The sequence below is a fragment of the Bicyclus anynana genome, chromosome 15 (genome assembly GCF_947172395.1).
Source record: "Bicyclus anynana chromosome 15, ilBicAnyn1.1, whole genome shotgun sequence".
Classification (NCBI taxonomy): Eukaryota; Metazoa; Arthropoda; class Insecta; order Lepidoptera; family Nymphalidae; genus Bicyclus; species Bicyclus anynana.
Window position 1 is genome coordinate 13,787,609 of NC_069097.1, and position 25,775 is coordinate 13,813,383.

At 35.6% G+C, this 25,775-nt stretch overlaps 1 protein-coding gene across 3 annotated transcripts in view; it reads left to right on the forward strand.

The window, feature by feature from the left end:
- LOC112052130 (uncharacterized) overlaps positions 1-25,775 on the forward strand; it is a 129,667-nt gene that overhangs the window by 90,883 nt on the left and 13,009 nt on the right. For all 3 annotated transcript variants that reach the window (XM_052885728.1, XM_024091075.2, XM_024091078.2), the window contains 2 exons: positions 16,465-17,160; positions 23,546-23,688. In XM_052885728.1, coding sequence (XP_052741688.1) covers positions 17,011-17,160; positions 23,546-23,688 — 293 coding nt within the window. In that variant the 5' untranslated portion in view covers positions 16,465-17,010. The remainder of the gene's footprint in view (positions 1-16,464; positions 17,161-23,545; positions 23,689-25,775) is intronic.

Sequence of the window (25,775 nt, forward strand, 5' to 3'; positions counted from 1 at the left end):
TATATCGTGCAAGACGTGGTAAAATGTTTTAACATTGAACATGACTTAAACTTAGATTTACCCTACCTACCTACTTTTTTTTGGAAAAAGCCGACGCCCCATGGTTTTATTCGCGTAGTTCCTGACCCCGTGAGAATACGGAGATAAAATATAGCTTATGACACTCGCAAATAACGTGTTTTTCTAGTGGTAAAAAAAAATTTAAAAACGGTTCAGTAGATACAGAGATTACCCCTACAACATCACGAACTTTTCCTCTTTATAATTTGTCTCACGCCGTGCTGCAAGAACCAGCTCATAAGTAAGGCCCCCGTAGCCGTATTGGTTCGAAACTAGTCGATTATACTCCGAACGTCACGCAAGTTATAATTAACTAACTACTTACCTTCTTCTTAATCGTGCACTCTTGGTAGAGTTGTCGTAATTGCATCGAAGAATGACGCCTTCGGTGCATTGTTTCTTGACTTTTTTCCTTTATGGATCTTCATTTTCCATTATGTTTGACTGTGTTGCTGCCTTAATTCGGAGATCTCCTCCTGAATCTTTTTACTTTGACCTCGCCCTGCACCACCAATGGCTCAATTAAACCCTCTTTCTGGAAATGTAATAGGGAATAACTAACTAGGCCCTCTGTATATTATATGTACGCACGTATCTGATTATCGCAAATAAAACAATGTATGACATTCGCTATCGATAGGTTACGTGATCATCCTATCAATCGGATATGTCGTTCCCATACATTTTTTAATTCGAGACGTTAGAGTTAGTAGAAAGAGAATTTATGTACGTAATTTGGCTACAGACCCTGGCCATTAAAATAGGGTAATGATAATGCTGAATTTCAAATGGACGTTTATATGTCAGTCCGTCAGTCAGTCAGTTATCCCTTTATACTTATTTGTATATAGAAAGCCAAAAATAGACATTACCGAGAAATGTATTCATAGTTCATACGTACGTAATTAACATGTTTGAAGTTCAACGTAGATAAAAAACACGACAAGAAACTAGTTAAAAGTAACTCGTTTAAGCAAACAGTGGAAAAAACATCGGCCAAGTGCGAGTCGCAGTTAACCCTAAAGTGTTCCACACAAAAGAATTCTCAGACAAATTCGAAAAACTAATTTTATTGTCTGATATTCAGCCCGTAAAAAGCCGTGATAGCCCTGTGGATATGATCTCTGCCTCCGATTCCGGAGGGTGTGGGTTCGAATCCGGTCCGGTGCATGCACCTCCAACCTTGCAGTTGTGTGCATTTTAAGAAACTAAATATCATGTGTCTCAAAAGGTGAAGGAAAACATCGTGAGGAAACCTGCATACCAGAGAATTTTTTTAATTCTCTGCGTGTGTAGTCTGCCAATCCGCATTGGGCCAGCGTGGTGGACTATTGGCCTTACCTCTCTCATTCTGAGAGGAGACTCGAGGTCAGCAGTGAGCCGAATATGAGTTGATAATGATGAATGATGAGTCGGCCTTTATGGTAGTCGTCCACATATCGGACGCATGTCGGACGCATCACGTCAAACGAATCGTAGTGTTCTTTGTATAGAAAGTCAGCGTTTACGATCCGCATTGCGATGCGATGCGATCGGATCGCACGAATGTAACGTAAAATTAAAAATCCGTTAATGCGATGCCTCTGCGGGTGTGGACGCCTATCTTTACGCAGTTTTTGACAATAATAAATACATTATACTTATCTCTTTTTTGACAATAACTAAATACATTAAACATATATCTCTTTTTCGAGTAGTAGTAACTACCAAATCAGAAATGTACTTGATAATTTGTTTTTAAGATACAAAGCCTGTTTTTACATAAAATTACGTAACCCTAAACCACAATATCTATATAATCACTCACGTCCATCTTTTTTTGACACTTAAGAAAGATACTTTTAAGTTTCAATTTAATTATGTTGAGGTCATTAAAGGAGTACAGACGACCGTAAAATTAACTCTCTTCAATGGATCCACATCGAACAACAAAACTTTTTTTTTTAATCTTTATAAGTTACACCTGGACTACTATCTCACCTGATGGAACGAGTAAGTGTCGATACGATCTAAGTGTCTACGACAATCGGATACAAAAATATTTCTATACTAGCAGACGCCCGCGACTTCGTCTGCGTGGAATTTAGTTTTTAACAAATCCCTCGGGAACCATGGATTTTTCCGGGATAAAAAGTAGTCTATGCGTTAATCCAGGCTAGGCTATCTTAATACCTTTTTCAGCTAATTCGGTTCAGTAGTTGAGGCGTGAAAAAGTAACAAACATTCATATCATCAAGATCATCAGTTTTCGCAAATCTCGGGAAACCATGGATTTTTTGAATTCTTCGTCAACACCTCCCATGAAAACCTTTGAGATAAGCAATTTATAATTTACTGGTGTGGAATCATGAAGGGATTGTGTACGCAATACTACTGTGCTGCAATAAAGGCTCTGTAGCAAGTTCAAAGGAGGAAGCTCGAATACCTGGGTCATATAAAGCGAAACTCCAAATATGACCAACTCCAGCTTATTATCAAGGGAAAGATAAAGGGAAATCGAAGGTCTGGTCGTAGACGTACCCACATCTTGGCTCAAGAACTTACGCCAATATGACTACCAGATCACTGTGACTTAATGATTGCTAACCTCTGATAGGAGATGGCACTATTAGAAGAAGAAGAAGGTGATGATAAAGTTTTTTAAAATATACCTATAGAACTTATTTAGAATGTTGGCTTGTCCCGAAATCTTATGTTCCGTAGTCAAACGAACTAGTCAACAAATCCACAAGCCAGGTCTATGTATATTATCTTACCTACATCTTGGCTCAAGAACTTACGCCAATGGTAAAATATGACTACCAGATCACTGTTTCACAGTAATGAATAAAGTAAAATTAATCTTAATGATTGCTAACCTCTGCTAGGAGATTATAGGCACTATTAGAAGAAGAAGAAGGTGATGATAAAGTTTTTTAAAAGATACCTATAGAACTTATTTAGAATGTTGGCTTATCCCGAAATCTTATGCTCCGTAGTCGAACGAACTAGTCAACAAATCCACAAGCCAGGGCTATGTATATTATTTTACCTACATCTTGGCTCAAGAACTTACGCCAATGGTAAAATATGACTACCAGATCACTGTTTCGGACAGTAATGAATAAAGTAAAATTAATCTTAATGATTGCTAATCTCTGCTAGGAGATTATAGACACTATTAGAAGAAGAAGACGGTGATGATAAAGTTTCTTAAAAGACACCTATGGAACTTATTTAGATTGCTGCCTTGTCCCGAAATCTTATGTTCCGTAGTTGAACTAGTCAACAAATCCACAAGCCAGGTCTGTGTATATCATCTAATCCATAACACCTAGCAGATGCCTGATGTAAGACATTACTCGTATATTGACTTGCTATTTAAATCTTTAAACATTTTTTACTGTCTGAATGTTTCAAACACATTTTTTGCAAGTATAAAAATATCAACGCAAAGAATTTTACGATACTCATTTTTAAAAGTTTTTAAAAAGTTCAAGATATCTTTAGGTAGTAGCTATACCTTAGTATCATCATCATCATCATCATCACCATCATCATCATTATCATCATCATATCAGCCGATGGACGTCCACTGCAGGGCATAGGCCTTTTGTAGGGACTTCCAAACATCACGATACTGAGCCACCCGCATCCAGCGAATCCCTGCGACTCGCTTAATGTCGTCAGTCCACCTGGTCCACCTGCGCTTACTAGTGCGGGGTCGCCATTCCAGCACTTTGGGACCGCAACGTCCATCGGCTCTTCCAACTATGTGCCCCGCCCATTGCCACTTCAGCTTCGCAACTCGTTGAGCTATGTCGGTGACTTTGGTTCTTCTACGGATCTCCTCATTTCTGATTCGGTCACGCAAAAATACTCCTAACATAGCATATTACCAGAGTAAAGATATATATTTTATTGTATACTGTGATATTACCTTACTATGACCTTAGTCCTTAGACCTTAGACATCATTGCCGTGGTCTCTAAATGTTGCCGATGTCTTTTTTTTATATTTTCTAAGCTTGAGCTTAACTACAATCATGCCTGATGAAAAGCAATGGTGAGGTCTAATATGAAGCGCGCTTGCCTAAAAGATGCCTATTCACTTACCATAATGGTGCTTAATTAAAAAAAATACTTGGACCTTACTCAAGAGATTACCACCATGTGAAATGTTGGATTATTGTTCCGATAGTTGTTTCAGTCAATGGTCTTATAGCGAAAAGCTTTGAAGCTTTCGCTTAAGTCTTGGATCAAGGGTCGGATAGAGAAGGTAGTGGTTCTTGAGATGGCACGTATTGTTAGGAGGTTCCTCACTCTGGAAAACTGATCACCATTTGGGCACTCAGGTGTCCCGCAGCGGAAGGGCTGATTTTTTTATAAATTTTGAATAGTGTTGTGTAATAAAGACATTGTTATTTTTTTTAAAGTTACAGTGAGTTAAGTGATGTCAGGCGAAGAAGAAAAGATAAGCTAATAATGCCACCAAAAAGGCTTGACATGTTCGCTAAGAGTGTACATTGTAGTGCAATTTCAATATATAACAAACTACCAGATATCTATAAGATTGACAATGTAAATAGTTTCAAGAGTAAGGTTTCTAAAATGCTTATGGATAAATGTTTCTATAACTTAAATGAGTATTTAAATTACAAATTTTAATGATATTCTTTTTTTTTTTTTTTTTTGACGTATGATAAATATTTTGACATAATTTTAATTGACATGTGTGTTTGACATAATTTTAATTGACATTTTAACATTTCACTGGTAATAATTACTTGACTTTGCACTAAATTTAACAAGGTTTAATAATTTTGACAGTATATAATTATATATTATGACTATTATTTTATTTTATCTGTCACAGTAGTTTTGAGTTACATTTGTCATAATCATTGAATCTTAAAATGTTAAATTGTATAAGCTATTACATATGTTTTCTTTTTTATTTGTTTGCTTTTAAATTAGGTTTATACATAGTCTATTTAAATTTTTCATACACCAAATTATTATGGTAGAGAGTATCAGGGTCTTATTATATTTAAGTAATCTTTGTAAACCTGCTTTCTGATGAATAAATAAATTATTATTATTATTATTATTATTATTATTATTTAAATAAATAAATGAGAGTATTATAAATGCAAAGATAAGTCTGTCTGTCCGTCACGGAAAAACCACTAAACTGATTTGGATGACATTTGGTATAGATTTGGACCTTGGAGCAGAACATAGACTACTTTTATCCCGGAAAAATCTGTAGTTCCCACGGGATTTGTAAAATCAGAATTTCAGGCGAATGAAGTTGCAGGTCCGTTAATAACTTTATAAATAAATTCTCGATTTAAGAAGCTATATAGGTTTTATATACGGTTTTTATTACGTGATTGTAATATTTAAGCAAAATGTGTATTTTTCCACGCTTGCGTGTATTCTTCTAATAAACTTGTTTGATGATGATATCATAAATTTGACACTTGACTTGATCTTTGATGTTGAGAGCTCATTACTTTTAATTATACGTTTTAATAATGTTCATAAGTATAAGTAAAAGCAGGTTACTCGTATGTACGGATTAATAAAGCGAAGAGTTTTTTTTTTTAATATTTGCCTTTTTATCTATACTAATATTATAAAGATGAAGAGTTTGTTTGTTTGTTTGTTGAACGCGCTAATCTCAGGAACTACTGGTCCAATTTGAAAAATTCTTTCAATGTTAGATAGCCCATTTATCGAGGAAGGCTATAGGCTATATATATATTATCCCCGTATTCCTTCGGGAACGGGAACCACGCGAGTAAAACCGCGCGGCGTCAGCTAGTCGTTTATAATATGACCAATATTCCCATTCCCCTGCAACTCCAAGTCAGGAAAGACTGTGCTAGGAGTGGGTACGACAATAGACCAACGGGGTGAGGATTGAACCACCTCCCTCTCGGCGATGAGTCCAACCGCTCTTACCGTTGAGCTATTGAGGCGAGGCTATTTTAATAAACGTACGTTTTTTTAAACCTGAATACGTATTTTTAAACCTAAATAAGTCCGATATTAAGGGAACCGACATAAATCCGAGAGGTTTGGAATTCCATCGCAGCCATGGACACTTTTGAGCACCACTTATCATGATGAAGACGAACTGCATCCTAATATTTAAAAGGGGTAAAGTTTGTGGTTCAATTATAGGGGGTAATCTCTACAGAACCGATTTTAAAAATTATTTTACCACTAGAAAGCCACGTTATTTGCGAGTGTTATAAGTTATATTTTACCCCGTATTCTCACGGGAACGGGAACCACGTAAGTGAAATCGCGAGGCGTCAGATAGGCTTTCATAAAATGTATCCAGTAAAATAAATATGTACCAACTTGCACAGTATTCGCATTTCGTTATTAAAGCTCGTTGAACTTCGGTATGCTAATGTTATGGCCTCGAGGTTAGTAAAATGCTAAATTCAGACGTGCCTCTCTGTCGAAGGGTTCATTGGCAGAGGGTCACATTCTTAATTAGCCGGTTAATAACCCACGTGTGTTTACTGTTTACTGATTTTACCAAAACGAATCTTTTGCAAAACAAATACAAAAGACCTTTATTGAGACTCGTGGGTTGAATAAACCGTTCTCTAGATGTAAATCGCATTTTTTGTTAACGAAAATACATTTTACAATACGAAGGTACAAATGACTACATTAGTAAATTTAGGCAAGTAAGCTGATTTAGACAAGTAGGCATTTTGAAGATAAAAGTTGAAATTTGCACATTAAAAACTTGTTCTTGTATTGAAAATTCGGCACCTCACACACTTTTATCAGCAACTTTGTAACTACAAAAAGTAGACACAAGTTATATTATGCCAATTTATAAACCTCGATAAATACCAAGTTTTTAAAATAATAGTACCTACACTTCAGCTTCATACATTTTTTTTTACAGGACATTTTTTTTTAATCAGGTCATCTTAATTAAAGAAAAATAATTATTGCATTCAAAGCTTCTTCTACAAAACATATAAATCATTATTTATAAAAGTAGTTTTATAGTAATTTAATCTGCAATGCATAACAAAACAGTTTGGATCGTGCCACGTTGCAAGAACCACATCATGACTAAGGGCCCCGTATGGGTTCGAAACTAGTCGGGCATACTCCGACCTAATATCACGTGAGTTCTAGCCGTGTTTCATAATCAATTAATATGAATAACACTCACGATAGTTTAAATTCTAAAAAAAAAATCAAATGATTAAAATCTTAATTTCAACAGTTACAGCATTGAAAAAACTGATTCAAGAAAGAATAAATTGAAAAATCCGAAAAAAAAATATATCTTTGTCACCAACAGTTACAGCATTGAAAAAACTGATTCAAGAAAAAAAAATTGTAAATTCCGAAAAAAAAAAATATATCTTTGTCACCCTAGGGATTTTTGGAAATCTTTTCAAACTAGTTTTAGATAATTAAGTGGTGTATCATTTACATATTATCCATTAATGGGGATAATGACTAGGTTTGAATATGATACATTCGGTTAAATAGGGTCATTGTTAACTAATTTATATATAAAAAGCAAAGATTGTCTGGCTATTTGCAAAATAAATGAGATTATAAAATTTCAAAATCTATTAAAAATCTTTTATCGTAATTCGATGAAAATTCATATAGTTTCACCTTTCTTACATTAAATGTGACATTTTTAATATATGAACTATAAACATAGACGCACAAATAACAAAGATATTAGTAATTTTGTTTGTACGCATACAAATCTAACGATCATTACATTACCTACGACGTCATTAGTTCGTGCCATTTTGTATGGGGCGTTTTTCAGGGATCCGCGGCAGCGCCGCAAATCTGACCCTTTGAATCCCTGCAGCTCCGAAAGTAATGATCGCAGATACCCTGTTTCTTTTACAAAATTACTTTACTATTAGCGTACTCTTAATTTATATACAATTTAAAAAACTGTCATCATCCCTATTACGGGACACCCTGTATACCTTTAAGTATTATTCTATTAACTTCCGCGAATGAACGCCCAGAACAGTGCCTAGGCGTGGTTGCATTATGGAAGTGTATGGAAATTAACGATTTACGTATTCCAATACTCCCGGGATAGCCTTTGGCTTGCTCACCGTAATAGCCGAACATCCTTCAACCTGAGTGATACACGGTCAATGTCTAGACATTACATTGTCTAGACATTGACCGTTGATGTTGTGAGTGATGTTTAACTACGGCTAAAATGTAAAAGAAACTAAATGTTTATTTACGGCTAATATCTAGGAGGAGCATCTAAATGTTTACCTGCGGTAATTTATAATATCTAGATGCATACGTAATCTTAATGCTTGGCTATGGTTGATGTCTATAAAGAGAATCTTATTGTTTACTTAATAAAAATTATATCTATTTAAAGTTGAAAGCAAAACGAATGATTAAAGGTACAGGAAAAGTGAAAAACAGAACCACCATGCAACCATGGTCAATGCTGGCCCAACCAAGTCAAAGTGCTCTCAATGCTACACGAATTTAGATAGGTACTAGAAGAACTATAACTACAGTATATTTTGAAGCATCGAGATTTTTTTGTATTCTTTACAAGTTAGCCCTAGACTATAATCTCACCTGATGGTAAGTGATGATGCTATCTGAGATGAAAGCGGGCTAACTTCTTAGGATTAGGATGAAAATTCACACCCCATTCGGTTTCTACACGATATCGCACCGGAACACTGAATCTCTTGGCGGTACGTCATTGCCTGTAGGGTGGTAACTAGCCACGGTCGAAGCCTCCCACCAGCCAGACCTGGACCCATCGAACCCAGGAACTCCGTCTTGTAAATCCACCGCGTATACCACTGCGTCACGGAGGCCGTCAAGATAGAGTCGAATTGTAAATTGAAAAGCTTGCCAACCACTTCGTAGTCAAGCACACTCTTATGCTAGCCACTCATCAATAAGTTCACGTGCCGGCAGCGCTAACGGCAGGTCATCCGAGAAAACTGTTTTGAAAATATAGCTCAAGTATGTTGAACTTGACAATGAATTCACTAGCGCTACAGTATTTGAATCTCGCGGAGAAAGACCGCAAACGCCTGTGGAAAAACAATAGGTCGTTTAGAAATAGAAGCCCTTTGTTTGCCTTAAGTGACAAGCGAATAGCGATCTTGGGACCTACATAACTACGGAAGAAAGGCTACAATTAACCTAGATCAGCTGTGTACCTGGCCCTTGATTCCTACTGGTCACTCTGGGCTAAATGCCCAGGGCCCCGCGATCAATGGTTCACAAATAAGCGATTTTCATTAACGATACACTTGCTTTATATTAGTCCTGAAAATATGTAAACGCCTGTAAAGAAGCCATAGACTTCGTAAGCGTGGAATTTAGTTTTTCATAAATCTCTCAAGAACCGTGTATTTTTCCGGAAAGAAAAGTAGTAATGTGTTAATCCAGAGTAAAATCTATTTCTATTCCAAATTTCAGACAAATCGGTTAAGTGGTAGCGGCATTAAAGTGTAACAAACATCCATATAAACTAGTAGGATGTGCCCAAGGCGCCTACGAGTAATAGCTTAAATACAGCCCTGGCTGTGATTCATAAGATGACAAGTTCGCAGATCTGGCTAAAGAGTCAATAGAGCCTCATAATATATGATTTCAAACTTTCACTATGGAGTCGAATCCACTCTTAAAATAATTTCCAGGTTAATTTGGAAAACGATTGCAGAAAAACATGGCAAATATATATTTTTTTATACATGTCATCTCTCAGAGAAGGTGGTATTTAAATATAATGTAAATTCTTAATTGAGAGATTAATGATGTTTCAAAAAACTATTTAAATTTATTTTTTTTATGTAAGTATGAATAAATTACGGTATCTATTAAGTTATCTTACAACTTGGTCCACACATAATACTATATACGCCATTTATGGGATACTAACAATGGGCCGTACAATTTGCCATTCTACGAGTAAACTTTCAAAATTTATACCTCACTTTACAGCTTTCTAGACTATTTAACAACTATTAGCACACTCCACTAAGAGTAGAAATTAACTTTAAGTTAAGTTCTAACTAAATGCTTAAGTTCATAATCTTTATTAATTACTTAACGATTAGGTATTTTCTAAAATGTTACATTTCATTGTAAAATTCATTGGTTTTTTTTATTGAGAAAGAATAAAATAAGGAACTTAAGCTAACTTATTTTTATAACTATACCAATCATGCCCACGTGGAATGGTGGCAAGAATACTGGACTGCATTTCCGCGCTGGACAGTCAGGCTGATCCTTTGTGCAAAAACATTACCCTCCTTCTGACGCAGTCGGGTAAAAATGAGCCCTTCTCTTCAAATCTTCTTCTTCTTCAAATCTTCTACTATATAAAATTCTCGTGTTGCGGTATTTACTCTAAAACGGCTAGACCGATTATTATGAAATTTTGTGTATATACCGGGTAGATCTGAGAATCGGCCAACAGCTATTTTTCATAGCCCTTGTGAATAATTTTAAAGGTAAAACTACTTTTACCTGGTTCCTAGTAACATCATGAAGAAAAAGCCTTCATAAGATCATTTGGTTTGTCTTTCTATCAAGACCTGAGGTTGAGATTCCTGGTGTAAAGTAGCAATTAAAATGAATCACAGAGTATCAATCTGTAATCCCTAGAAGCTGTAAAAACATAGAACGGCTTAGTAAGATCTAAGAACTTAAAAAAATTACTATGTTTTCCATTCCTTTGGGTTGGGTTCGATATAAGATACTTTAGTTCCCGGATAAGAACAACCAAAATTACACCGATGCGATTGTAAAAATCGATAAAACACACTGCAAATGTAACATTGCTAGCAATTTGGCAGGTTGATAGATGTAATCGATTCAACTATTCGATCCTTGCGTCACAGTAATCGATTACCATCTCGATTGCCTTTGTTTTATGTGCAACCGTAAAGTTGTGTTTTAAGCTATCGTGGTTTTATCTTTATTTTATTGCGTCATAAACTCAAGCGAGTGGTTTGCATAAAAATCGATGCTAAAGTATTTTTATTTTTTATTTAACAGCTTTTCCAATAGCTACCATCGTTATTTCGCATACTAAATAACCTATAATCGAAATACGTGATAGCCTACTGGACACGCACCTCTAACAGTTATATGCATTTTAAAAAAATGTACTTTTGTCTATAACTTTCACTGAAAATCATTGCCAAGCAAAATTGTAATGCGGTTTTCAACAATAGATACAGCTATTCCAAAAAAAGGTTTACGTAAACATATAATAACAATCTTTTTTTTTTACAGGTAAATAATATTTATTTTGTAAATTTTACATTAATATTAAAACTACGTACCTACATACCTATAACTACATATTATAAAAATTAAAAAGGAAATATACTAAATTTAAATTATATCTAAAGGCTCAGGCGTCGTAGAATTCGTCCGAATCGACGATCATAGGGAAAGTGCCCAGAAGGCTGGCAGTATTGCCACGTTGTATGGCAATACTAATTCTTTGGCCTAAATATAGGCCAGCCTTCTGGTATAACAATAACATTTTTTTTATTATAATTTTTATTATAATTTTTTCAACTATTAATTTTAAATGTTAGTATCCTTTGTGTATGTGGCTATTTTTAAGTAAAATTATATGTTTACAGTTTACATATTGCCCAAGTTTTTAAGACAATTTCCATAATACGATTTAGTTGGTGGTCCAAATAAATAAATAAATCAAAATCAAAAAAATTAAAATCAAAAATCATTTATTTCAAGTAGGCTCAGTTTACAAGCACTTTTGACACGTTAGTTGACTATTTGTAAAGATTCTACCACCGGTTCGGAAGGCAGGTTCTGCTGAGAAGATACCGGCAAGAAACTCAACTGTTGCTCTTTTAAAATGAAAAAGTCATACAGTATTATAATTTACAATTGATAACAATTACAATTTCTTATAGTTTTACTTCCTGTGTGAAGGTGGAAGCTGATCCAACAGCATCTTTATCTTTATCTAATGAAAAAAATGCAGGGTTTCTTCTCGGAAGTCGCAAGCATAAATAATACCAAGTCACATGTTTCCATCGTAAGGCAAGCCTTACTTAGTAATTTAATTACTTAGCAATCACTGCATTTGTCGTGCATGCAAAATTAGTTAAACAAATGATCGACATTCCATTAGGAAGCGAATAGTGATGCGATAGAAAGTGTTAATGCATGCACGCAATTTGAATTGGACGATCCTTGCTGCAAGTTGCATGCATATTAGTTGTCTATGCGAGTGTTTATCATCATTAGGTAATGTCAACACAGAGATAATAATTATATGTAAATTATATAAACTTGTCACGTCCTTGTAGTTAGTGACATATTGAATATGAGCCAGCGATATCAGGTATCCCTAATTTTTAACCGACTTCAAAAAAGGAGCAGGTTCTCAATTCGTTTTTTTTATGTTTGTTACCGCATAACTTCCTCTTTTCTTAACCAATTTTAAAAATTCTTTTTTTGTTTGAAAGAGTAGGTAAGTATACTTCCATTTCGTTATTTTCATTTTAGCACAAAATTACTGAACTGATTTTTATGAACTTAAAATGCTCGGACATACTAAAAACAGAAAAATAAACTCTTTTTATTAATTGATTTTGAAGTCGGTTAAATTTTTTTGTTAAAAAGAGTTTATTACTTATTATTTATTCACATTGGAGAAGCGTGGTACGAGTATGTCTAAGCTCCATATTTCCCTCTCCTTTATGGAAGGAAGCTTAGTCTCGTAGTGGGCTGTTATAAAAGGCTGATAATGATTATTCAATGAACAAACAAACAAACAGTTTTTACTCAAATGATTATATTACATCAAGTTGTAACATAACCCTCGATTCGCTCGCTCAAAAACAAACGCGTATTCACACGAAATAACAAAAACTTTCCCATTATTACCAAGTCCTTACTGTCACTCAAGTTTCTTGTGTTAACGTCTCGACCTCAATCGATTAAATTAATAGAGAGTCGAATTGATCAACGATTACTTCTAACATATCAGGGTTGTCAACTCATTTTAGATTCATAATAATTTAATATTTTTAAAACTGTATTTATATATTTAATATTTTACATAGTATTAAATAACGCCTATTCACACTGTTCAGACCAAGAGGTCCTGGATTCAGATACTGGCCATGAAATATCAAGCATTTCTTCATTCTGACTAAAAATTGTCTGCCCCGAAGTAAGACTTGGTGGTGGTGGTAAGTGATGATACAATCTAAGATGGAAGCGGGCTAACTAGTTAGAAGTAGAATGAAAATCCACACCCCTTTCAGTTTTTACACGACATTGTATCGGATCTGAGGTCCTCCTCTCCTATAAGGAAAACCTGGCTGTAAAGAAAAATATAATAGGCTGATATCATGATGATGTTGGAGCGATAAGATTCGCCTCAGTTGTAGGAAAGATAATAGCATTATTATTTGTTTACAAAGTCTGTATTTTAAATATTATAATTTGCCTGCCATTATTCATTACCTAATTCAATAAATTTAAAATACTTATTATATGCCATTATTGTAAAAGTATTGTACGTTATAATAGGCATAATTATATAAAAAAATAAAAGCCTTGCTATTTCACAAAGATAATAGCAGCCGTGACTTTTAAGTTAATTCGAAAGTGGGAAGTGCCAACCCTACGGCACCAGAAATAGTGCGTACAGCTCACAATTTATTAACTTATTTATATTTATCGATAACGACATTCAAAGGTCGTTATTGATAATTATTTTTCAATCAACAAGCACAGACAATAAGATCGTGATAAATTCGTCAATAAATAATGCCTTAATTCTCACGGACAGGCATTAGCACTCAATAAACCAAGGAACCATATTTAACTAGATTCCGCACGACGTTCAAGAGTGCCCAAACTGTTTTTATTTCAATAGCGATATTGTGATACAAAGGAGAATGCCAGATCCTGACCCAGTCCTAACTCGGAATTTTGCGGAAAATGTAGATATACTAAATATATTAATTTTTTAAATAATTGTTTTTTAATAAACCATTTTTACTGTTAAACTCCGGAATAAAAATCTGCCAAAAAAAGTAATTATATCCATTACGTTATTTCCTCATAGCTGACATTGTTTACTTATTTTTTAAAAACCTTATTTCGACCTTAGGTTCGAGTCCTTTAGAGCGTTTTTAGTGCATTCTAATTATTTTATGTTCAAAATGGCTAGAATCCAGAGCTGCGAAGTCAGATCAAAATGTTAAAATAAACTGTCATAACACTGTCAAACTATCAAAACTCGTAATAGACACCTCGGAGTAATTTGAAAATAATAAAATCGCGTTTTTTTTAATGTATTGCATGTGCTAAGTGCTTCTGTATTTACAAAAAACCAATCATGACGCTTTATCGTTATTTATTTCATAATAAGCTGCACATATACTTAAAATCAAACTTCAACTTGGATTTATTTTTATACCCCTAGTTATAAAGGGTTAAAAGGTAATATTTGTTTAATAGTACAAAAAATCCAATAAAATGATATATAATATATTGTTGCAAATTATTTTTTTTAGTGGGTCAAACTTCTATACATTGTCTGGCATTGTCCTTTCCACCTACATGTCCCCTCTCCACATAATGAGAACATCCCACAAACTTAATTTGCTTCTTTATATATTTTTGCTCAGTGTCTTTATTTCACGTTTTACAGTAGGCCTAACATGCAACCCACGACATATCCTGTGAAGATAAAATTGGCTGGAAAGAACGAGCTATATTTGCGATTTAGCGTTATTGGTCGACAATATGTCTTTTTGGTCTGGTCTTAAAAAACGAAGACTATAATTTTCCTCCTCTCCGTTTCTATTATTATTAATTTTACTAGTGGACGCGACTTGGTCCGTGTAAAATTTAGTTTTTCACAAATCCCTCGGATACCATTGATATTTCCAAGATGAAAAGTAGCCTATGTGTTAATCCAGAGTAGAATCTATTTCAATTTTAAATTTCAGCCAAATCGGTTGAGTAGTTGCGCGTTAAAGAGTAACAAACATCTAAACAAACGTCCAAACATTGGCGTTTATAATATTAGTAGGATTTCTCTCTAGTTCCATTTTTAAAAATTGTTACTTATTTTTAACCTGAAAACACGCTTCAATTTAAAGCTATTATATGTTATTCAGTCAGTTATCCATAAGGTATAAATAAAATAAATAACAAGAAGCCATTATTATCAAATCCTTTTATCTCTAATCAGCAATTATTAATAATAGACCAAGAGCGTGTGAACCGGTAATCACCAACAACAAAGCGCAAAGTGGACTGAACTGCAAAAACAATATCGGCAATCGAATTCCGATCAAAACGGTGGATTGCGCGGACCAGAGCTATAGGTCAATATCGCTACCTAACCACAAATTACCTCCTCAAGGTTATCGGGGGAAAAGGTCAATTGTACTACATTTTCTAGCTACTCATGCTGGTGTAGTGCAACCAACATGCACACAATATTTTCGAGACATTCATTTTTCCGTGCCGTGATAGCCCAGTGGATCAGGATATGACCTCTGCCTCCAATTCCGGAGGGTGTGGGTTCGAATCCGGTCCGGGGCATGCACCTCCAACTTTTTAGTTGTGTGCATTTTAAGAAATTAAATATCACGTGTCTCAAACGGTGAAGGAAAACATCTTGAGGAAACCTGCATACCAGAGAATTTTCTTAATTCTCTGAGTGTGTGAAGTCTACCAATCCGCATTAAGCCAGCGTGGTGGACTATTGGCCTAATCCCTCTTATTCTGAGAGGATACTCGAGCTCAGTAGTGAGCCGAATATGGGTTGATAATGAATATGGTTTGAATTTTTCCGACTTAATATTATTGAATTCAAAATTCGTTCAATCCAGGTAGGTTTAATGTATATTCAAGCAATTTCGAAATGTAAAATTTGACTATTTATAGAGAATTTCCGTTGGTTTGGAAGGCAGGTTCTGCTGTTAAGAAGCATCAAGAAACTGTTTTAAGATATTCATTATTTACAACATTAATCATTATTAGGTAAATAAAACTATTAATTCTGCTTCCTGTGTAAAAGTGACAACCTCCAAGCATCTTTGCGATCAATAAAATATTTTTTTAAGTTTGGTCTAATGTGTTTAACGATTTGACATGTGTGCAACAATATACTAACTTTTTTAAATCATTGGTTCTAAGACATTGTTTAAAGTAATGCATTGGCAGATTCAAAACTATATTTGTGAGAACGAGAACATAAAACAATAATAACATTGTTTTAAGAAGCGATTTTTAATTAACTTTCTAATAGGCATAACTCATTTATCAAATATGTATTATTAATAAATGGTCATCCTAATCAATCTACAATATAATAACTCTTTTGTTGCAGGCCCAACGACCTACAAACCCCAGCGCAAGTGGAATCAAGATCGAAAGTAATACAGATAAAATTATAACAGTAGGGTGACAATAATGACTCAATATAAAAGACTTTAAAATTCTATAACTATCAAACCCACCGTATATAACTGTAATAATATCGGTATAATAAAAAAGATCCGTTTGACTGTCTCTTGCACTATTAAAATAAAATAATAACATACTAATTAATTATTAACTCAAAGCAAGTTTTGTAAAAACTAGAACACAAGTGTAAATCAAATACTAAAAATAATACTTTTAAAAGAACTTAAAGAATATTTAGCAGATATTCTAAACTTGTAACAATAATTCAACTAGCAACATTATTTTTTAAAAATAACAAATTTGCTAGTGATACAATAATTTATAGCAGAATTTAAATCACTTTCAAAAATTTAGAAAGAAAAGACGCAAAATCCAAATGCTATCCACAACATAAAATGATGCAACAAAGAATATAAAATAGATCAGAACATGAAGATGTGTTTACAAGTGACGTAATCAAAAATCCAAGATGGCGAACAAAGTGAAGAACAACCATTACGTGGCGACGCACCGCTCGGGGGTGGACTCACCCTCCTCCGGGGGTTACTTGCACAGATCCTCGAGGGATGAAAACGACAGCCACCGAGCGCCCTCCGAGAGGACACTGTCTGAATATACGGTGAGTAATAAGTATTTTTAATCAAAAAATTCAAGGAAAAACGTATCTACGCCTGCTGGTTAACAAAACAGTACTCGCATCATTTACATGTCCTGTAGGGTTGCTAACATTGTTCAGAAAAATATATATAGTATTTTTTACATTTAGCTATAAAAAAATATAGTACGCTGTAATAAAATATAGTATTTTATGGAATAAGCAAAAAATCTACATTTTTTAAATAATATTTATTTCTGAAATAAAAGTGTCATAGGTATGCTTTTTACCTATTTTAATTTTTTTTAAAAACATACAAGTTTGGAACTCAATAAGGTAAACAAATTCGGATAGGCTAGACGCTATTGCATTTGTCAAAAACTTAATTCTTCAAAAACTTAAAAATATTCATAAAGTTTTAAAATAAAATTTTGTGTGTTACATTTCAGTATTGAAAATGTAGTATTTTTACGTACTATATACTTCTTCAACAGTATATAGTACGCAGACACGAAATATAGAAAAAAACTATATATTATAGTACGGTTGTCAACCCTAGTCCTGAATACCATTTACCTATTAGCCGAAGACCTTGCAGATAGCCTCCGTAGCTTCCTCATCATCATCTTAGCCGATGGACATCCACTGCAGGACATAGGCCTTTTGTAGGGACTTCCAAACATCACGATACTGAGCCACCTGCAACCAGCGTATACCCGCGACTCGCTTGATGTCGTCAGTCCACCTGGTGTGGAAGTCGACCAACACTGCGCTTTCTAAAGCGAGGTCGCCATTCCAGCACCTTGGGACCCCAAAGTCCATCGGCTCTTCGAACTATGTGCCCCGCTCATTTCCACTTCATCTTCGCGACACGTTGAGCTAAGTCGGTGACTTTGGTTCTTCTGCGGATCTCTTCATTTCTGATTCGATCACGCAGAGATACTCCTAGCATAGCTCGTTCCATCGCCCGCTGTGTGACTCTGAGCCTTCTTATGATAAACAAAAGATTCTGAAGCATAGATTACAGTCACAGACAAAAACCAGTATCAGTAATACGCACAATACTAATTCATAGAAACATAAAAACAGATCAACATTAGCGTTATTTACGTTCAGCGCGTGACGCAAGACCGTTTCCACCGCATATATTAGCGAACATCCGCAATATATAACGTTATCCAATACATCCCGTCTGTCCGTATGCTTCTAATGTTTACACAACACGGTACCGTACTACATTATAAAGCTGTCTATACCTACTTAGATTAGCCCTATATCTATACTATCTATACTTTGATTACTTAGGTTAGCCCGCTTCTATCTTCTATCTTCTATCTTAGATTGCATCGTCACTACCATCAGGTGAGATTGTAGTCACCTGTAGAGAATAAAAAAAATACTCAGATATAAGGCAATAACTTTTATATCTATGTTAATTTTCCAAGAATTATAGTTTACTAGCTGACGTCGCGCGATTTCACCCGTGTGGTTCCCGTTCCCGTAGGTATACGGGGATAATATATAGCCTGTAGCCATCCTCGATAAATGAGCTATCTAAAACTGAAAGAATTTTTTAAATCGGATTAGTAGTTTCTGAGATTAGCGCGTTCAAGCAACAAAAAACCTCTTCAGCTTTATAATATTAGTATAGATTAAATTACTTTCTATAATGCAAAAGTTTGGATTAATCCAATCTGATGGATCAATATATTTGATAATCATAATATATAAAAAACAAATCATCAATCATCAAGAAAGAAATACGAAGACACGAAAACGGTTATCTATCTAGCTATCATATAGCAAATAAGATGAAATAAACCAGTAACTTTACATATAAAATAATTAATTAACTCAACATAACTTTATTGTACCAATACTCACCCTTATAATGTCATAATTATTTCAATTAACTGTATTAAGCAATTGAAATAATTATAACTTATTTACATATAAAATATTACATTAACTTCTGTAAAATTAATATTGTAAATACAAGCGAAACCAAGCCCTGTAGCTAGTTATAATATCATAAACGTCGCAGCTGAGTAACAAACAGTGATTTATTTCGGCCACACATGAGGCGCAGTTACAATCGATTAAAATGGTTCAGAAATATACACGAACATACCGCAATCACATGAACGTTTGGCGATTTATCGACGTTCCATTTAGCTGATGGGATAAGCTGTAAGCGATTAGCGTTTCTATATCCTCCCATATTTTCTTTCATCCCACTCTCTCTATCAAGAGTCCTGTCATCAGGGATTGCCTATAGCAATAAGGTCGCTTTGCAACCGAATTCTTAGTTTTTATTATTTAGTGGTAATCTTTGATTATTTTGTGTGCAGTAAAGTGTTTTCCTTTCTTGTATTTTTAAAAATATTACTATGAACGACAAAGAATCTCTTTTGCATTAATCAAAATGTAAGGTATGGAAATTTAATGGTCCTAAGAAATGCGGTTTTGAAGTCCGCCAAACCTGAAATAATTATTCCCGAATATTATTATTATTATTCATCATCATCATCAGTAACATTGACAACCCATATTCAGCTCACCGATGACTACGAGTGTCCTGGTGTCCAGAATGAGAGGGATTAGGCTAATAGTCCACCACGCTGGGACAATGCGGATTGGCAGACTTTACATACGGAGAAAATTGATAAAATTCTCAGGTATGCAGTTTTCCTCACGATGATTTTTCTTCACCGTTTGAGACACTTCGTATTTAGTTTCTTAAAATGCACATTACTAAAAAGTTGCTGGTGCATGCCCTTGGATTCGAACCTATGCCGAAGGGAGGTCATATCCACTGGGCTGTCACGGCTTTAAGCAGCAATGATTAAAAGCTATAAATATTTGTAAGTGTCCTTGAAAAATTAAATTTCTGAAGTTTCAGAAAAACGCTTTCGCACCCTACTTGGACCAAAACCCATATCTGCCATTTAACCCGTTTAAATTCGCATTGTCGAACTGCATCGCGAATGCGAATCATAACATCTTTTATTGCAAATCAATCGTTTGTAACTGAACGCTGAACATTTACGATATTTGTAATTATTATGTGGCTTGTTAAATATACGTCGTGACGAAAATTCTTCGGAAATTTTCGCTGATGATGACTGTTTCTTGTAACAAATAAGAGTAAGTCTTGCTCTTCAATATGGACTTATCGATTTTGAGATGCCTTACTATAGGTACGACCCAGCGTCAGTTCTTGAAAATAGCACTGCATTGCTCTACTGGGACCGAACGATTATCACTGACAGGTATATTGTAACCAATAGACCTGATATAGTGCTAGTCGATCGGTCAGTGCGTCGTGCAATAATTGTTGATATTACAGTTCCACATAACGATAATCTGGTTAAAGCCGAAAAGGAAAAAGTATCAAAATACTTGGACCTTGCTCACGAGATTACCGCCATGTGGAATGTTGAGTCAACTATTATTGTTCCGATAGTTGTTTCAGTCAATGGTCTTATAGCGAAAAGCTTCGACCAACACCTTAAGAAGCTTTCGCTTAACTGTTGGATCAAGAGTCGGATACAAAAGGCAGTGATTCTTGAGACGGCGCGTATTGTGAGGAGGTTCCTCACTCTGGTGCCCTGACCACCGGTTGCTTGGGCACTCAAATGTCCCGCAGCGGGAGGGTGAATTTTTTTTATAAATTTTTAATAATGTTTTGTATTTTATACTTATATTGTTAAAAATTAAAAAAAAAGAAGTAATAAATAAATGAGAGACAAAAAAAGAGTAAGTGTTACGAGTTCCTCAAGTACGATAAAAAGGAGGTATTTTTATAAAGCTATTATGACAGTGATACTCGTAGTATGAGGTAGATGACTGCTGACTCGAATTCAATTCTTTGTTGATCAACGTTCTTTTATCGAACGTTCTTTGTTTAACGTTGTTTTGTCTTAGTGATTTTGTCCAATAATGATTTGTAGCATAATTGATCTCCAAATGGTGTAATGTGGGTATGGATGGCTTTCTAAAAAGACCTTAAAACCAAGGTCACAAGCAGCGCCGGACCGAGGTAAATTTTAGAATGGAGCGAGATCCAATTATGGCGCCTTTCCTGTTTGCTCCTAACATTATATACTAGGGACGTTTGAAAAGTTCGAAGCCATACATACATACATTTTTAACCGACTTAAAAAAAAGGAGGAGGTTTCTCAATTCGACCGTTCGATTTCGATTCGATTCAAGCCGTTTAAATCATAAAGATTTTATGGATTTTTGGACTGGATTTTCAGATACTTCTTTCAGATACGGCTTCAATTAACACAGCACTAACTTACCCGGTACCGCCTTCAAACTGATCAGAAGATAGCACATACGATGTTATGTTTCGCTTTTAATTTAATGAAAACTTTTTTATGATATAGTAGTATATTATAAAGTGCGCGCGCGTTTTTTGCGCTTGGGTAAAATGCCCAGCCATAGTCACAGTCGGAAGCCCTATTACAAGCCCCCGGCCGAAGGCCGGTGTAGAATAAAGTTCGCGTTTTTGCTATATATCCGATCTTAATGAAACAAAGCCTATATGTTGCCCTGGACTATGCTTAATCTATTTGTGAAATCCGCATCAAAATCCGTCCAGTAGAACCAGAGAATAGCGCGAACATTCAGACAGAAGGACAGACAGACAGACAGACAAGAAAATTAAAAAAAATGTTTTCGTATTCAATTGCTCATTTCTAATTGTCCTAACTTGATTTTAGTTAAATTTGGGCAAAGTACAGACACTCGATTTCTACTCTTTTATTATAGTATAGATAGATAGATAGATAGATTGACTTTTAGGAAGATAGCTGACACTATTGGCTTCTCAACAAAAGGCAAACATCACATAATCGCCTTCGCTTCTTTGAGTTGAACAAATACGCGATCGACTGACGAATTTTCGCAACTGCTTGGAGTTGTTTGAGGCAGATACTTTTTTGTAACCATGGTCACAAGACCATGGTTAAAACCTGAGTATATTACTTTAACTCCAGAAACAAAAGTACAGTCTAAAAAGTGGACACGACCAGGATCCAATGTTCCAAAAAGGCAGAAGCGGTTTTGCGTGTTGCAAAAGTAATGGCCTTAGTTTTTTGAGATTCGCGGGATGTAATTACGGTGGATTACTAAAAAAAGGCGTAAATATAAACTCTGCTTAATAGTGAAATCTGCTGCGATGTTTCAGAGGACAAATTAAAGAAAAATGGCCATGATCATTGAGAAGAAAAGTTTTGTTTCATCAGGATAATTTGCGAGTTTCTGCTATGCTTTTAACAAACGTGTGAAACGTTTGTTAAAAGCATAGCAGAAATTCATCAGTATAATTTAGAATTCTTACCTTACCACCATATTCATATGATCTAGTCTCGTCTCGATCATCGACTTTTATCTATTTCCGAAGCTAGAAAAAGCACTTATCGAGTTAAAATTTTTTATGAAAGTGGTCTATGCATTTTCTAAGAGTTTAAAGAAAAAAAATAGCTGGTATAGAAATGTTTCCAGGCCAACAAAATAAGTGTATTGAGCTCTAAATAAAGTTGAAAAATAAATTAACTAAAAAATTATAGCTTTGTAGTTACCTGGTTTACTTAGACCTTATGGAACGCGAAGATTTTGACCATACTCAGGCCAATTGAAAATGAGGCACAATACCGTCTCTCGATCAAGTAGTGCCTGCCTGCCTGCTACCCTAGCGCCCCCTAGTACCTATAGAACAAGCGCAGCGAGTGGCGCTTGGGCGCCCCTGAGATCGCGGCACCCGGGTGTAACGCACCCCATGCACTACAGGTAAAGACTCTAGCTCACGTAGCGCCCGGGTGCAATCATCACCGTAGCGCCCCCTAGTACCTATAAAACCCGCGCGGCGAGTGGCGCTTGGGCGCCCCTGAGATCGCGACACCCGGGTGTAACGCACCCCCTGCACTATAAGTAAAGACTCTCTAGTTCACGCAGCGCCCGGGTGCAATCATCACCCTAGCGCCCTCTATTACCTGTATATACCCGGGTTAAAATCAACGCACTCCCTGCACCATAGGTAAAGAAAGACGCCTCTATTAGAAGTAAATTCGCGCACGTCGCGTTCATCTCTTCGCTTTAAATATAGACGATCGAAAAGAAATAAATTTCTTTTCGATCTTGTCTTTACCATTTCGGCGCCCCCTAGGATTTGGCGCCTGGAGCGACCGCTCCGTTCGCCGTATGGACGGTCCGGCCCTGGTCACAAGTCCTGGGACCTGTTCGAGATGTTTCTCCAACCACAAAGATGATAGTACATTCCCTGTCGCTGCTACCCGTCGCGTTATATGTTTTAGTTTTAGTAGTAGGTAGTAGGGCTCCTTGTATCAAAGTTCGATCTGTGAAGTACCGACATTTTATTAATATGTATTCATGATTACAGGGCATAGATGAACGGACGCGGTCCCCAGCGGGCGGCGGCGAGCGCAGAAACGGGCGGCGTCAGCACAGCAACGGCTCGCCGAGGGACTCGGGCTCGGAGGTGTACGTCACCAGCGCCGCCTACCGCCCGCCCTCCGAGATAAGGTTAGCTCAGTTACAGTCACTCTTCATATGTGACAGACGATACATAGATGATAAACGATACACAGACAATAAACGATACACAGACGATAAACGATACACAGACGATAAACGATACACACACGATAGACGAGCGGACGCGTCTTGAAATAATGGTAGCTATACCTAGTAGTAGATAATACCTAGGCTTTGCTTCCTTGAATATTATCATTTTGCCGTTCTCACTTAAAACTGACAAATCTAAACTGTAACGTATGCAATCTTATATCAGATCCTCGGCGCACCTTTCAGTTCAAAACTGGAGCTTTCTCAAGAAATGCCTTCAGCATAATTTCCCGCCTTCATCACAGCATAAGAAATTTTGATTAACGACTGTAACGCAAGGCCTAAAATTAAATCATGAAAAAAGCTTCCGAATAACTTGGGGCCTAAATGTCTGTGTGACCAATGATCTCAGCGTACCAACCCCAAGTCGGCCTTATCAAATCCAACGTATACTAACCAACGTACCAACTTACGTACCAACCCTATCTTATTGCTGAAAATAATAATTTACAAACCTCGATGCTACGAATGGCGACGTTAGATATAACATTAGTACTACGTATACAATTATTGTTCTTATGGGTTGCAGTTTAGTATCCCGTAAGATACCGTTAAAATACCTCATTTCAGACAATATAAGTAATCGAGTCTAGACTATTACCGTATATGCGGGTATGTTGATGCGGTGTGTGGATGACTCATAGCTCGCCGCGCCAATTGCACCATGCTCTATGGGTAATTTGCCATCAATCTCGCCGTTTAATATGATGGTTTTGTTTTATGCGCAGCTGTGCAAACGGGCGGTTTAATTCCAGCAGCGTTTTTTAATGTAAATGTCTTGCAAATTACTCATTATTATTAAAAAGTAATGAAAAGTGCTAAAGTTTTTAACTTTTTAAAGTAAGGTTGTACTCGTATAAAGCTATTAAAACTATCATTTGCCTTAGTACTCTTTTGTCAATATCCAATTTATAATAGGGGTATCCCAAAGGATACCTCCATTTAAGCGCTTGTTCAAAAACAAGCGCTTTGACCTAGAAAGTACACATTATTACTTAATAATGATTTTATGAACTGTTTCTCTAAATATTATTTTCAACCCTATTAATTATTTTTCATTTTCACTTGTTACTTTATATATATTGTAACTTTCTTTGTAACTGTATGTGGCCTTATTATTGTTTGTTTTATATTTTTGTTCATATTTTGTTAAACGCTGTTAGTTACAAATCTATACTAATATTATAAAGCTGAAGAGTTTGTTTGATTGAACGCGCTAATCTCAGGAACTACTGGTCCGATTTGAAAAATTCTTTCAGAGTTAGATAGCCCATTTATCAAGGAAGGCTATATTTTATCCCGGTATTCCTACGAGAACGGGAACCACGCGGGTGAAACCGCGCGGCGTCTGCTAGTAAATAAATAAAATGAAAAATAAAAATAAATCTAAATTGTGCATGAAAATTTTCTTTATTGTTAATATGCTTAATATATATTTTATAGTGTTGAATTTTGCACTTTTTGGTTACCTTTCTTACTGAGTTTGTTTAAAATGACGTAAATAAATAAGAATGTAGATTATAAGATATACCTCGGTATTGGTTTGTAACCCCAACACAATGATATTTAATTTCCAAAAAACGCCGCGTTCTAACCGCCGGTCTACGTCGTATGTAACATTTGATGAAAGCATCTGCATTGGCCGTCACGTTACATGATCCGTTGGTCGGAATTAAAGCGAATCTTGCTAGATAAGCTGTTCTAACTGATGTAACGGAGCCTTTGTGCTGGTACTGTGATTTTACATACCGCCGCTTCCAACTTGAAAGGTCTTTAATGGATTATTTTTTTATCCAGCTTCAAACTTCAGACGAAATAAAATATAAGACCATTACTTTTTATAGTGATGCTTGAAAAACGCAACGCAACAAGGCACTGTCGCAGGGTAAATTATTGTTAGTGATCCCCATATTATAAATGTCAGAAAGTTAGTTTACGAATCCTAGAACAACCAGGAAGAGAAAATAATCACCAAAAAGAGAAAA